Below are 14,521 nucleotides of genomic sequence, written 5' to 3'. Positions count from 1 at the left end.
GTCTGGCTTTCCACCAGGAACATTCCCCTACGGGTTGACTCCAGGAAACTATCCCAGAAGTTTATTGGTCCATTCAAGATCGCCAGGAAAGTAAACCCAGTCACCTACAAATTATACTTGCCAAAATCTTTAAAGATAAACCCTACCTTCCACGTGTCTTTACTAAAACCAGTTTTGTCTTCTCCTTTCTTTGTGACAGGTAAACCTCCCCCTCCTCGTTTTGTTGGAGGCCAAGCAGTCTATACAGTCCGCCGGATACTGGACACCCGTAAAGTACGCAAAACTCGACAGTATCTCGTGGACTGGGAAGGCTATGGCCCTGAGGAGCGTTCCTGGGTCCTTGCCAAGGACATTTTAGATCCGAGACTCATTCGAGACTTTCACGCTCTTAAGATGAAATCCCTCGGCAAGAACGTCAGGAGCCGTTCCTAGAGGGGGGGGGTCCTGTCAGGGTTTTTGGTTAATTTCTCATGTAATGTTTTTTATTCGCCACTAGATGTCGCCATTTCAACTTTTCTTTTTTGGTTACCTGTAATCACCGAGATCAGTTTCACATGTTCCTTGTTTAGTTGTTTGTATAAAAGTAACCCTTTTTTCCTCTGTTCTTTGCTCGGTTATTGTTGACCCATGCCTGTCACCTACAGTGAGTTTTTCCTTCTTGTTGATTTAAGCTAGTCTTTTGTATCTAATATTCCTTGGAGCTTTTTGGATTTTTTCTGTTCAGAAGTTTTTGCCTGTCTTAGTTGATGTACCTTTTGAAACCTGAAGTTTCCTGTTTTTGTTTACTTGAATTTTTTGAAACCTGAAGTTTCCTGTTTTTGTTAACTGTTTTTCGTCTTCCATTTTGAAGATTGTTTTTTGTTGCTAATAAAACTCCTCAAGGAACCTGATCGTGTCTCATTGCTGGGTTCTTCAACTACCTGTGGCTCAGTGGTAAGGAGTCCACACTCACACGCCAGGGACCCGGGTTCGATCCCCGAGCCTGACAGTATAGTTTGTATGCATCACTTTAGACAAACTAGAGAGAAGGAAAAACATTACCTGATGGATCGCTATTAATATTTCCGGAAGATGACCATGTCGCAGTTTAGCTAAAGTAATGCACGCCTGATTGTGATGGGCCTTTGCCATTTGCAATGCACTAAACATTGTTTTCCAGTCGCAGACACGCTTCATTCTCCAAATGTATCTCTCTCTGTTTAAAATTGTTGGTAAAGCAACAAATGTTATGTACAGACTGCCTCTTCAAGGTTGTCTGCTTTTGGTGCGCACTTGAGTGTGATTGCTACATTCACACCTGCCCAAATAAACTGCACCATGAGGGAAAATGAACTGTGATGTGATTCAACCGTACTAAATAAGGCAGGTTCCATAAGTTCCATATCTCACAGGACAATAAGATTTACAACGAAGACATGTTGAAGCAAGCAAATACTGCATCATTTCTTTCTTGTCTGTTTTTGAAGCACACTTGCTTTCAATAAAGGGTAGTTCACCCAAAATTTGTTGCAAACCAAGTTTGAGTTTGTTCTTCTGTTGAACACAATGAAATATAATTTGAAGAAAGATAAAAAACATGTAACCACTGACTTCAAAGTAGAAAAAACAACTATTATGGAAGTCAACAGTTACCGGATTAGATTCTTCAAAATATCTGGGGCCTCATGTATCAACGCTGCACACACAAAAACTTTGCATACACCAGGTTTCACGCTCACGTTTGGATTTACTAACGATGAAATGAACGTGAGAATGTGCATTGGTCCACGCCAACTTCATGTCTGATTTACGTGCATTTCTTGAGTGCGTGTTTGTTTTATTTCCATTGGTGACTCCTAGAGGCAATTGTGTTAAATTGCACACTACAAAGTATCTTTGAGCCATGCAATGGCAGCTGTATGGGACGGGATCATCCGCATGTCTAGAGGGTATATAAGGTTTCCATACCATGCAGTTGACCAGCCAAACATTAAAGTGCAACTTGCAGCGATCGCCACTTTTCCCAATGTAATCGGAGCGATTTACTGCACGCACATTGCTATAAAGGCTCCATCTGAAGATGAATTTGCATGTGATGCTCAAATGTGCTTAACATAAGACACACTTATTAATAATTCTTACTTGTACTTCTCGTGATGAACAGTAGGCAAAATCTGATAAGTAATGGGGGTAAAAAAAGAATGAGTTCACCAGACACTGGATTCAAACCGGGTTCATGAATGACATTGTCAAAATATGTTGCCATGCGCTTTATGAGCTACGCCACCTGCACTGCTGAAGGTCGCTCTCTTTAGCTTTGTTATCTCTGCCGACCAAGCAGGCGGAAATCACTCAACTAGCTCATTCCAACAACAAACTTGCAAATAACACAGTTTTTCTCCGATCTACCTCTGATAGGAGCACCTCCATTTCACATTCTGTTCAAAGTTTCTCTTTTTGCTTGCTTTGCCATTACTTTTTCATTTGGTTTTGCCAAAGTGGAGTCATTACGATATTCATTAGGGGGAGGAGGCAGGGGGAGGTTTTGCGCTCATGCACGTGTGCTCAGTTTCACGTTAAGTTGGATGTACAAAGAGAATATGCGTGGGATTCCACGTATGCACTGTTTCATGCATCTGAACTTTTTACTGCGAATGCACATTTACAGCTTTGTGCGTACGCAATGTTTTAGTTTGAATTTTGTACATGAGGCTCCTTGTGTTCAACAGAAGAAAGAAAATCCTAAAGAAGGAAAGGGTGAGTAAATGATGGTAGAATTTTCACTTTTGGGTGAACTATCCCCTCATAATAGGGCATAAGGTTTTAATCACATTTGACCCTTTATATCCACTCATCAGACATTTCCTAACATTCCACACAATGCAAAGCCATCAAACTGTAATGAAAAAAAAAATCACTTTGATCTGGTTTATATACAGTAAAACTAACACACTTTCAGCACTGCTCAAACCAACTTTACTTCACTGTGAGTGGTGAAAGTGTCACAAACCTGAAAGCAGCAACTTTCACATTTGCTTTAGCAAAAAATGTCACCACAGGCAGGTTTTTCCAACACGGGCTCATTGGAGTGTTTCCGCCAACATTTTTTTTTTTAAACATATTTCAACATACATTTGACTGCAGTTTCTATGTAAAAATAATGCTACAAAATGACACAAACAACTTTTGTTCCTAGTATCATGGTATCGATGAAAAATGATTCTTTTTAAGCAGTTTTTTTACACAACATCACAAATATTTCATTTCAATTTGATTCATTCAATTCAAATATTAGTTACACTGCATGGTTAAGCTGACTGAATTGTTTTCTCTCACATGGCACAGATCGGATATAGTCCATGTATGTGTAAGCAGGAAAAAAAAAATCACATGGATTTACTTAAATCATATTTAGGCCTTATTCATTAGTGGAAATTAATGCAATATGAATGGGATCTGTGCCCTCCTGTCTACAGTTTAAGCAGTTAGATCAGATTTTCACCTGTCAACGCGCATCATTATAAACCATAGCAAATGACGTAAACTCTGACGCTTTCATTTCAGAACAGACTTTAGCTGAGTCCCAAACCTTAAATGTCATACAAGAGGACTAAAAAAGCTTGTATATTGTCAAATAGCACAGGTACTTAAGCATGTTAACGAGAGAGAGAGAGAGAGAGAGAGAAAGAGAGAAAAAGCTCAACCTCTGCCACATAACCAATATAAACTATTATCAAACTGTGGCATACATCATATGCATAAATCATGCCATGGATATTATGTGGAGAAGTCAATTTAAAAATGGCTAGATTAAAAGAAGATGGCAAAATGAGAACTTTTCTGTCAGAAGCTATAGTAAAAAACAACTTGTCAAACCCTTTGAACACATTAAAAACAGGAATGGAGAAAAAGAGCGTTCTTTTTTTATCAGCTGTCAGTCAGCGCCTGCTCCTTTTTCCTGGTCATTGCGCCTTTGCCGTGTGCAGTGTAAATGCAGACAATACGAGTCACTTTTAAAAGATGTAAGCAGGTCAGCAAAAACATTGGATACAGTCACAAAATCGGAACTGACCATCAAGATCTGCAGTGTACATGCAGCCAAATATATATGATGGGTCATCAAATATGTTGACCATGTTTAGCATCTTTTAGCGGATTTGTCATCAAAACATGTAATGCAACATACCCAAGACAATGAATTATACGCTCCACAAAATATAGGCCGAGACATGAAATTTCAATGAGCCTGAGCTGTGTTAAAAAAGTACAATGTAAAAAAAAAAAAAAACTTAAAACTCAAAATTATAAGGCAACTTGCTGCAGAGCAAGCTTCAGTCACCTCAAAAAGCTCTGCAGCAAGTTGCTTTATGATTTTGAGTTTAAGTTTTTTTTTATTTTTTCAATTTTCTTACAATTTTGAGTTAAGACAACTTTTTTTCAGTGTACATGCAGTAGGCTGTTACTGTGACTTTTAGCTGACAAAGAGCAAATATAAAACCAACATTCACTCAAAAATTAATTTGTGCTGCTTGGTAAGGATGCATGATATATCGACGGCCATATCGTTATCGGCCGATAAATGCTGTTTTCAATGCTATCGTTATCGGTCCAATATCAAAATTAGGCCAAAATCCTTAAGCCGATAGATTACGTAATTGTACAGAACTGCCTGCCTCATGCATGCGTGGATTGAACTTGTTCAGACTTGTCCAGTGCACTATAACGGAGCTTTCCACACATTGTTTATTTATTCAAAGTCCGCCCTTTCTTTGTGTGGTTTTGCTTTGCGTTAATATCTCAGTAACTATGTCTCTTATCATTAAAGATATGTTTGATTGAGTTTCATTGTGTATTTTGGTTTGAATCACCTCAGGAAAGATATTACAAGTGTAAACATAATAGCAGCAATGCACATGTGCTAAACAACTCTTTGGGTTGTTTGTAATCTAATATGATTATTTGTTATTATAAATGCATTGTTTGCCATGTGTTGTCAATGTAAGATTGTATTCAGTTTGATCAGCATATTTATGATGATTATAACGACTGCATGTGATGGCTATTACCACACACACACACACACACGCACACACGCACACACACACACACACACACACACACACACACACACATATATAGTCAGCAATCAGAGCCTTCACATTCACTGAATCCAGCATAGGGATTCTTAACCGTCCGCCAAATTCTGTCTTTATATTCTGCACTGTGTTTGTTAAAGTCAGGGGTCACCAATCCTGGTCCTGGAGGGCCGGTGTACCTGCAGGGTTTAGCTCCATCTTGCCTCAACACACCTGCCTGGATGTTTCAAGTATACCCAGTAAGACCTTGATTTGCTTGTTCAGGTGTGTTGGAGCTAAAATCTGCAGGACACCGGCCCTCCGAGAACAAGTTTGGTGACCACTGGTTAAAATCAGCTGTGCTCAATGCTCAGGTTGTGTCAAAATCTGACTCTGAGGACAAATCTGACTCCGCTACACGTGTGCGCACATCACACAGCACCTGCAGTTAAAGTCTCAAACACAGCAATTTATCATAAACTTTTTATCAATATTTTTTTTTCCCACAATTGACAGAAAGAACAAACATGGAAGCATTGTCTGATTGACAGGCAGCAGCTACATGTGTTTAAAATAATCTAAAACGCCAAATGGGATGAATTTATTGAAGTAATACCATCTGTGTTTATTTTTTCGCTTGTGCAGTGGCTTTGAACTAGGCATGGGCCAGTATAAGATTTGGACTGTATGATGACCTTGGATAAAAATACCATAATTTCATGGTATCACTGTATTGGGATTAATGCTCTGAAATATATATATATTTTTGAAATGTCTGGGTAAAAAATAAAAATTAAAAAACGTTTTACCCGTTTGTAAACAATATCATTTATTTTTAAAAGATTTATAATATTTTGGAGCAGCAAATCATAAATCATGGACTTCTGCTGTCTTCATTAGTTTCAAAAACACTGATTCATTACAATTTAAAACAGCATCTTTGGATATATTTTCTGCTGAAGACACCGTTGTCCTAAAAAAAAAAGAAGTTCATAAAAAAATCTTACACATAACTTAGGAACAGTATTACAGACAATTTTGGCGGTTTTAAACCCCTGACTTTTCGAAACAGCGATATACCTTGAAAACAGTTATAACCCCATGCCTACTCTGAACTGCCAAAACAACTCTCAAAATGACGCATTACATATTTGTACTTTATGTCCATTACTGTAATGATTTATTCAGGAACATTTGAGCTGGTTGTAGTTCTTTCATTTTCATTTTATAAAAAAAAAAACATTTATTTTACTTGATTGTAAATTAAATCCCATGTTGTTATTTAACCTATAACTTATTCTAATGCAACAGTCAAGTTGCATGTTAATTTGCTATGCAAAGGAAAATAAATAATTTATTTTGGGAAGTTAATTTATGTGAAATCATGAATATATTTATATAATAACCTTGCAATTTTGAAATTATTGCTGTTTTGGCTTTGAGTAGGCTATTCGGTTCATAAGATCAGTTTACAGTTGTTTACTGTATAAAAATATAACATTTTAAAATATTTATATTTATCAGCCTATACATATCGGTTATCTGCCTCCAAATCTTAAAAGTTATTAGTTATTGATATTGGCAAAAAATCCCTACTGCTTGTTTAAACTACTTATTTAAAATGAGTTGAAAAAACACAATTCTTAATGTTTTTTTGGGAGAACAATTGTTTTATGTTTAATCCACTTAAATTTGTAAAAATGATTAGGTTAACTTAATTGATTTGTGTTAGGACAACATGAAGGAAGCATTTTTACAGTGTTGTTAATGCAACAACCTCCTTAAAAAGTCAGAATTAACAGAGCCCCAGATGACAACTCTCTTATAATCACAACAAAAAAAATCCTTAACTCAAAGTTTGCTGTTGCAGGGAACAGAAGTGCACTCATTGTGTTTAATCAAGTGTGCATGAAGTGTCCATTAGAGCGCACTAAACTAAGGCAGCAGCTAAAATAATTTGTCCACGAGCTTTCACTTCTGTTGAGTCAATTGCCATTTCCGAGCAGGTTATTTACTCTTCTGATTAAGCCTGCATTCCTGTATGACCACAGATCTGGATTGTATTCATCATGCGAGCAGTTTGCGCTCTGTAGAGACAGCGATCCATGTCCTCAGCAAGTGCCCTGACCAGACCGCTGCCCGTCAGAGATGATCCACTGTCATTAAAGGCATGACTAATATTGGGAAAACAGCTGTGAGGTTATGAACCAGAATAGACTGACTAAAACACTGTGGTTTGTTTATGCATAATGCGTAAACTACATAATGTCTTTGTTTAGGTTATTTTAGGGGTTTAATATTGAAGGTGTTTATAATATGTTAGGTGTTTAATATTTAATTGATGGACTGTAACCTCTATTAGAATGTTCTTCTTGTGGTGATCACACATGCATTCATATGTACACTACCAGTCAAAAGTTTGGGGTCAGTAGGATTTTTAAATGTTTTAAAATCAGCTTCTACTACTCAACAAAGATGCATATATATCATTAAAAATACAGTACACATTGTAAAACTGTGAAACATTATTGTGCTATAAAATAACGGTTCAACAGTAGTTTAATATTTAATTCAATCATTTATTCTAGTGATTTTAATTATGAACTTTCAGCTTCATTACTCCAGTCTTCAGTCACATGATCCTTCAGAAATCGCTTCAGTATTAATTATTGTTATTAATATTTGTATTATTATTGGTAATAGTAATGAAAAGCTATAACGACTGGAGTAATCATTGCATTTGAAACTACGTACAATAAGAAAGCAGTTATTTAATATTTACCATATATTTTGTAAAATGCTTCCTTGATGAACAGAATAATCTTTCTTTAAAGATTTAAAAGACTTTTTTATTAGTTGGCCTATAAACTCCAGGCAATACTACAGTATAGCAACAAGAATCAGTCCAAGGCACTCGAATAAAGTGAAAAAAAAATGAAGTCTGCCTTCAACAGGGTAAACTGGTTACCCTGATAAGGCAGACTTCTGCCGAAACGCGTAGGTTTTTAGAGATTTAGCCATGTGAATAAAGGCTTTTTAATTTTTTCATTTTATTCGAGTGCCTTGGACTGATTCTTGTTGCTGTTTTGATGAATCCCTTACCCAAAGAGCACCGACCATACATTTGAGCTTACCCCAGAGCGCTTTTTGTTTGTTTTTTTCTGGAGTAAATACTACAGAATATTTCCAGTTGTCCCATCCATGACAACAACATTGCATGAGCACAAGCAACAGATACACAGTTAGGCAGATCAATTAATATGAAAACCTAATATTTCAGTATTTTTAAAGTTTTCTTTCTGTCGAGTTGTTTCTCACTTTCTTTATACCCACAATAACTTTTTGCTTTGCCAAAGACCAATCTTGCAAAAAAACAAACAAAAAAACAACAGAAGCAGACCAAAAAAATAATGTTTGAATGGACAAGATACTGTGAGCAGGGATGTAGTTTGTGGTGTGAATGGGCTGGAGGTAACCCATCTGCACCCATAACTCAACACTTGAGATTACAAATTCTCAATGTCTACTTGCAAATATGGTCATTAAAAATAAACCAATCAATCAAGCACACCTGCACTTCAACACCTCAATAATCAAACCAAAACCACTCCATTGACTACAAGTCTGGGAATAATTACTAGTAACTAAAACCTTTGTACAAGCACCTGATGAACAAGCAAAAATAAATATATAATAAATAAAAAATATGTTCATTTACCACTGCAATTTACCTTTGCATTTTTTAACAAAGTTGGTTCAACAGTGGCTAACTAAAAATAATGTGCTGGTTTATCTAGGCATGAGACGATAACTGGTTTCAAAGTATACCACAGTTTTTAAAAGATAAGATTTTAAAACCGCCAAAATGTTCTATTATACTCTAAAGCAAATGTAAGGGTTTTAATGTATTTTGATGTTTTGTAACAAATCTGTGTTTTTGAAACTAATGAAGAGAGCAGGGGGGGACGCGTTGGCGCAGTAGGTATGTCACCTCACAGCAAGAAGGTTGCTAGTTCGAGTTTGCATGTTTTTTTCCTCCCGGTGCTCCGGTTTACCTCGAAAGTGCAAGGACAAAGGCTAAATTGTCCGTAGTGTATGTGTGTGATTAAGAATGTATGGGTGTTTCCCACTAAAGGGGTTGCAGCTGGAAGGTCATACGCTGCGTAAAACATATGCAGGATAAGTTGGCAGTTCATTCCGCTGTGGCGACCCAAGAATAATAAAGGGACTAAGTTGAAAAGAAAAGAAATAAATGAAGAGAGCAGAAGTCAATGATTTATTTTAACCATTTACCCTGACACGTTTCCTAAAATATAATATTTTGTGTGGAGAAAAAAAAAAAAGATGTATTTTTGTTTTGCCCAGACACGTAAAAAGTGCTTATTTTAGAGCATTGATCACAATACTATGATAGCATGAAACATGGTATTTTTATCCAAGGTTATCATGCCTTCAGAATCGTATACCTAGATGTTACTAGTAAACATAAAAAGGTAACTTAACTACTTGTTATTTATTAAAATATGTAAAGGGAACTATGCCTATAGAGTTGTGTTAATAACTAAATATTTACTGTTTCAGCTATTTTGAAAATATTGTGTGCAGTAATTTCTTTCGTGGAATTTTAAATGTCCTTATATCAGCTAGTGGCTATTTTTAAGACCCATTTTCATGTTTTCTAACTACAAATCACAATGTTTATTCAACTTGTACCTCTATTGAACTGTTGCTTGTAAAACTAAAACCAATTGGTATCTTAAAGAGCTATTTGTACATAATTTAACCCATAAAACTCACTTCTATGGTTTAAATCAGGGCACACCAATCTCGATCCTGGAGGGCCGGTGTCCCTGCAGGGTTTAGCTCTAACTTGCTTCAACACATCTGCCTGGGTGATTTAAGGTTACCTAGTAAGACCTTGATTAGCTTGTTCAGGTTTGTTTGATTAGGGTTGGAGCTAAAATCTGCAGGACACCAGCCCTCCAGAAACAAGTTTGGTGCCCACTGGTCTAAATTAATGTATTGAGGTTGCTTCAGCAATTGTTAAGTTACACACTTCAGTAAAATCACTTCAGTAAAACATCTGTGGGTTACAATTTTTTTTTCAGTTTAGCAGAATGGGTGCCTGACTGAATACCAACTAGTCATTATTAAAAAGTATCTAATTCAATATATAATTATTTATTACCAAAAAAAAAAAAAAAAAGACTTATACGTGCTAGTCTTAAGTAATAATAATAACAACAACAACAACATGATTACAAGAGGCAGGCTGGTTAATAAATATGTTATAACCATATATACTGTTTTAATTATTTTGTAAATATTGTTTAAAATAAATTTCATTGAAAGCCATTTAAACAGCATCCTATCATCCAGTGGCCATGGAAAAGCCCATCTGGAGGTTTCTCTGGATGGAGGTCCTGCCTGATGACAGTGCTGTGTGGAGGGGTTTCCTCCTGCTCTCTCCTGCCAAGCGTTTATTGGTGGAACAGCAGGAATTCCATGAGGATGTCCTGACCTTCATCACTTTCACAGGCAGACACACAGGCGGAGGATCGAATTGCATTCTCTAGAATCTTCCACATAAGTGATGCGAGTCTATCAGATCCATAACACCAGAACCTACGGTACCGTGACGTGACAACATTTCCCTCATCAACCGAGCATCTACGCGTTTTCTGAAGGCATAGCCCTTGCTAAAACATGCAGCCTCTAAAGAAGACGATGCGTTGATCGATTTGTTATGATTGAGTGGGTCTTACCTGTGGGAGCAACAGCTGCTGGGTCAGGAGTGACTCGGTTCGCCAGATGACTCGTGAGTGAACTCTCCAAACCCAATACCGCAGAGATGACGAGACCACGCAGCAACAGAACCGCTGCCGCCGACAAGAAAGTCATTGTGTGCAAAAAAAGCTTTCAACCAACAATGAATCAATAAATAAACAAACAGAGACCACACAGTGTTTTCACCCTGCGGATTGTCAAACAATCACAAGTGTGATTTCAACAGTAGTTACACAGAAAGCAGCGAAATGAAAACAACACAAACCGATATCCAACCTGTGTTACTAAAACAAAAGGTAAAGTAGCCCCAAAAAAGAAGTAATCCAACCTAAAAAAACGAGCTAAAAATGCATCCAGACTGTCCAAGACGTCAAAAGAAGATCGCGAGGTAAAACTCCATCCAAAAGAGATGGTCAACTCTTCTAATATGACACATTGAAATAGACATCAGAGCATTCAGACATCAGACACCGAACTGGCTTGGATGATCTGCCTGTATCCCACTTTAGGATCCAAACAGACACGACAAGGAATCCCCTGTCTTAAATCAACACCCACGGGAGATGAAAACACGCATTTTCCTGCTACAGATCGAGCCAATATCCCAATTCTACACTGGAAGTCTGTTACATCCACAGGAGCCGGCGAATATCCAGCATAGTAAACGCCTCTGAGAGCGAAAGTGTCAGATCCCAATGTGCCGTTTAATCCGAATCCAGCGGGACCGTCCGAAATACACGCGTGTGCCGTTCATGTCCAAATATCAAGCGAGTTGAAATGTCAAGTCCGCATATCTGCGCCTGACACGAGGGCTCAGGTCTGCCCCAGTGTTTTGCTAGTTGATGCAGAAACTAAATTCAGGGGGCGGAAGTCCGTATGCAAATCATTTGACAACAGGACGCCGCCGGCTGTTTGATTCCGGCGTTCTCGCCTTAAACTCTCATATGACTCAAAAGGCAGTAGCCGGTGCTTGGAGTGAATGGGGCTGTGCGGCAACAATGAGCGGTGTGTGCTTGCCTTCACTATCGGTATGCACAAAGAAAAGCACTAAAGTTCCTCGGGAATGCTGGCGCCACCCGGATACAGCCCGCGCTATTGTTCATCACTTCCCACTTTTATTTCTCCCATCGCGGACACGCACTAATTTACAGTCAGGAAATCTTCCAAGTTTTCCTCCTCGCCGTGGCCTGTGATTGGCTGAACGGTCCCAACATGGCAGAATCCTATTGGCTGAGGGCGGGAGAAAGACGTGAGCTTTGAAAAGACAGACCGCGGTCTGGAGCAGGCAGGAAATAATAGCCGCTCTCTTTGGGTTCTGGGATGATCTTCACCTGGAATATTTTACAGGTGAAGCATTACAGGGAGTTTTCCCGACAAATGTGGACGTGGTTTACCAGTTGCAAGTTTATTGTAATTATACATTTCTTTAAATCACATTTTTCTTTATATAATATGGCATGAGATACAGTATAGGCCTATTCCAAGAGCAAATTTAGGATTTTCAAAAAAGTGTGTGTGTGTGTGTGTGTGTTTGTGTGTGTGTACACATACTTAAATATTAATACACTTATATTGCATTGTATACACTTATTTGTGTATTGACTAATATGGTAGGGTTGTATACTAATCTAGCAGTATTCCACGGTTGCATAGACAGGCATAGCCATTTGAGTTGTCAATGTTTTCGTAAAAAAATTTAAAGGGGATTGAGGCGATAATTTAGTTTTAGCTTCAAAAAATCAACATGAGCTAATCGCGAAAGTTTTAGTGGGGTGAGTAGTAATAAGGGGGGTTAAAGCCCCCCTAAAAGTGGCCTGATGACACCCATGACCTACTTTAAATATATTAGGGATAGTTCACCACAAAATTAAAATCCAAAAATCAATTTGCAATTCTTCAATGTATCTTCTTTTGTGTTAACAAATCTAACTTGTATGGAACAAGTAGGGTAAAGGGTGAGTAAATGCCTTCAATATTTTTGAGTGAACTATCCCTTTAAATTGGATATTAAATCATTAAAATATATTTAAAAAATAAATAAACAATAAACAGAGTCAGAGCCGGAGTGGGACTCCCTTTTAGCTCTGGAGTTTCAAGCCTTAGACCAGCCCACCTCAGTCAACAACGACTGACAATATTAAAATAACGTTATTTCCAATTCAGTTTCTAATGACACTAACACGTCTTTTTCAAGGACACAGCTGCTTCAAACATTTTTTCATAAATATGAGAACATTAATTCTTTATAGATTTCCAGTCCTTTGTAACGGTCGTCACACACACACACAAAAATATGTACCCCTACATAAGTAACCCAAACAGTATTATATGTCTTAACACTAAAAATGAAAAAAAAAAAAAAATTATCCTGGTGAGGGTCGAACTCAGATCGGCGGCTTTGTAACGCAACATGCTAACCACTAGACCAAGATATCATTGTTAAGATGATGTGTTCAGGATAAAAAAATAAGTATTGCACTGTTATCTGCTGCTATTGATGTCTACTCTTTTTCTCCCCTTTTTAGATTTATGATCAAGTTATGTCAGATTATTAATGTAGTGAATCATCTGATTTTCATTGAGCAGGTGTAATATTCATTAATATTAATTAATATTCACTAAGGTGCCGCTGTTTAGGGTGGAATGATAAATAAATAAATAAAAAGAGCAGGGCTGCGGCAAAATAATGATTAAAAATAGTGTGGCTATGGTCAAATAAATAAATAAATAAAAAAGTGCAACTGCTGAGAGTGCAAGCAGCTAGGGACACCAACCCCCATGGCCAAAAAACGGACCGGCTCACCGGGAATTCTCCCGGTGCTCCCGATTAGCCAATCCAGGCCTGAACAGAGTTATATATTCTGCAGACTTATGTAGCCAAATGTAATAACCAACTAATCATTTTCCAAATGTTTCACAGAATGCCCAAAGAGAAATTAGCAATTGTAACTAGTCCTGTATCATGCTTATTATACCATTGATTTCCAGTTTGTTTTTTAAAGCAAACGGAGATGCGCCCAAGATACTGTTGTACATTTTATTAGACTGCACAGAGCTGTATAATAACACAACTTGAACATGTATTTAGCATGCTGTTTCACTGCTTCTTCCCCATGCACTCTCAGAATTAAAAGTACAAGAACTGTCACTGCGGCAGTACCTTTTGAAAAGGTATGCATTTGTACCTGAGGAAGTCCATATTGGTACTTCAAAGGTACATTTAGGTGCATTTGGGTACTGATGTGTACCTTTGAAAAGACACTTCAGGCTCTTGTACCTTGGTTTCTGAGAGTGTGTGATCATAACTGGTAGAGCCAGAAGCAGTTGACTGTGGCCATAATGAAAGCTCTACTCCTTTCGTGCCACTTCACACCCTGTCTCTCGTTAGCAATTGCTTTAGTGCTCTCATTCCAATTCAAGCGCACACTGAAGCTGCGGTCACACTAGAATTTGATAATGCGAAATTCTGTCGTGCAGCACTGTGAAAAGGGGTGGGAATAAACAAGATTATTAGGCATTAAACAAGCAAGCGATTGCTCCATGTTTTAAATTTCTGTCCAGAGAGGTCATGTTTTGATCCTCAGTTGGTCTCATGCAGTCAAGTAATGCGATTTCGCAGGTCAGAGTTCACCAAGCTGCGAAACTGCGAAACTTAATGCATGACCCTGAATTTCCAGTCT

General features: G+C 37.7%; 1 protein-coding gene across 4 annotated transcripts in view; it reads right to left on the bottom strand.

The window, feature by feature from the left end:
- stim2b (stromal interaction molecule 2b) overlaps positions 1-14,521 on the bottom strand; it is an 860,843-nt gene that overhangs the window by 107,781 nt on the left and 738,541 nt on the right. For 2 of the 4 annotated variants that reach the window (XR_012382472.1, NM_001435951.1), the window contains exon 1: positions 10,820-11,694. The exons of the other annotated variants lie outside the window; for them this stretch is intronic. Coding sequence is in view for 1 of the 2 variants with exons in the window: in NM_001435951.1 (NP_001422880.1) it covers positions 10,820-10,955 (136 nt within the window). In the remaining variant the exon portion in view is untranslated. Of the gene's footprint in view, positions 1-10,819; positions 11,695-14,521 lie in introns of those variants that run through there. 4 annotated transcript variants of the gene reach the window in all.

This window comes from Danio rerio, chromosome 7 (genome assembly GCF_049306965.1).
Source record: "Danio rerio strain Tuebingen ecotype United States chromosome 7, GRCz12tu, whole genome shotgun sequence".
Lineage (NCBI taxonomy): Eukaryota > Metazoa > Chordata > Actinopteri > Cypriniformes > Danionidae > Danio > Danio rerio.
Note: the sequence above shows the minus strand (reverse complement) of the source record. Positions and strands in the feature narration are given on the sequence as shown.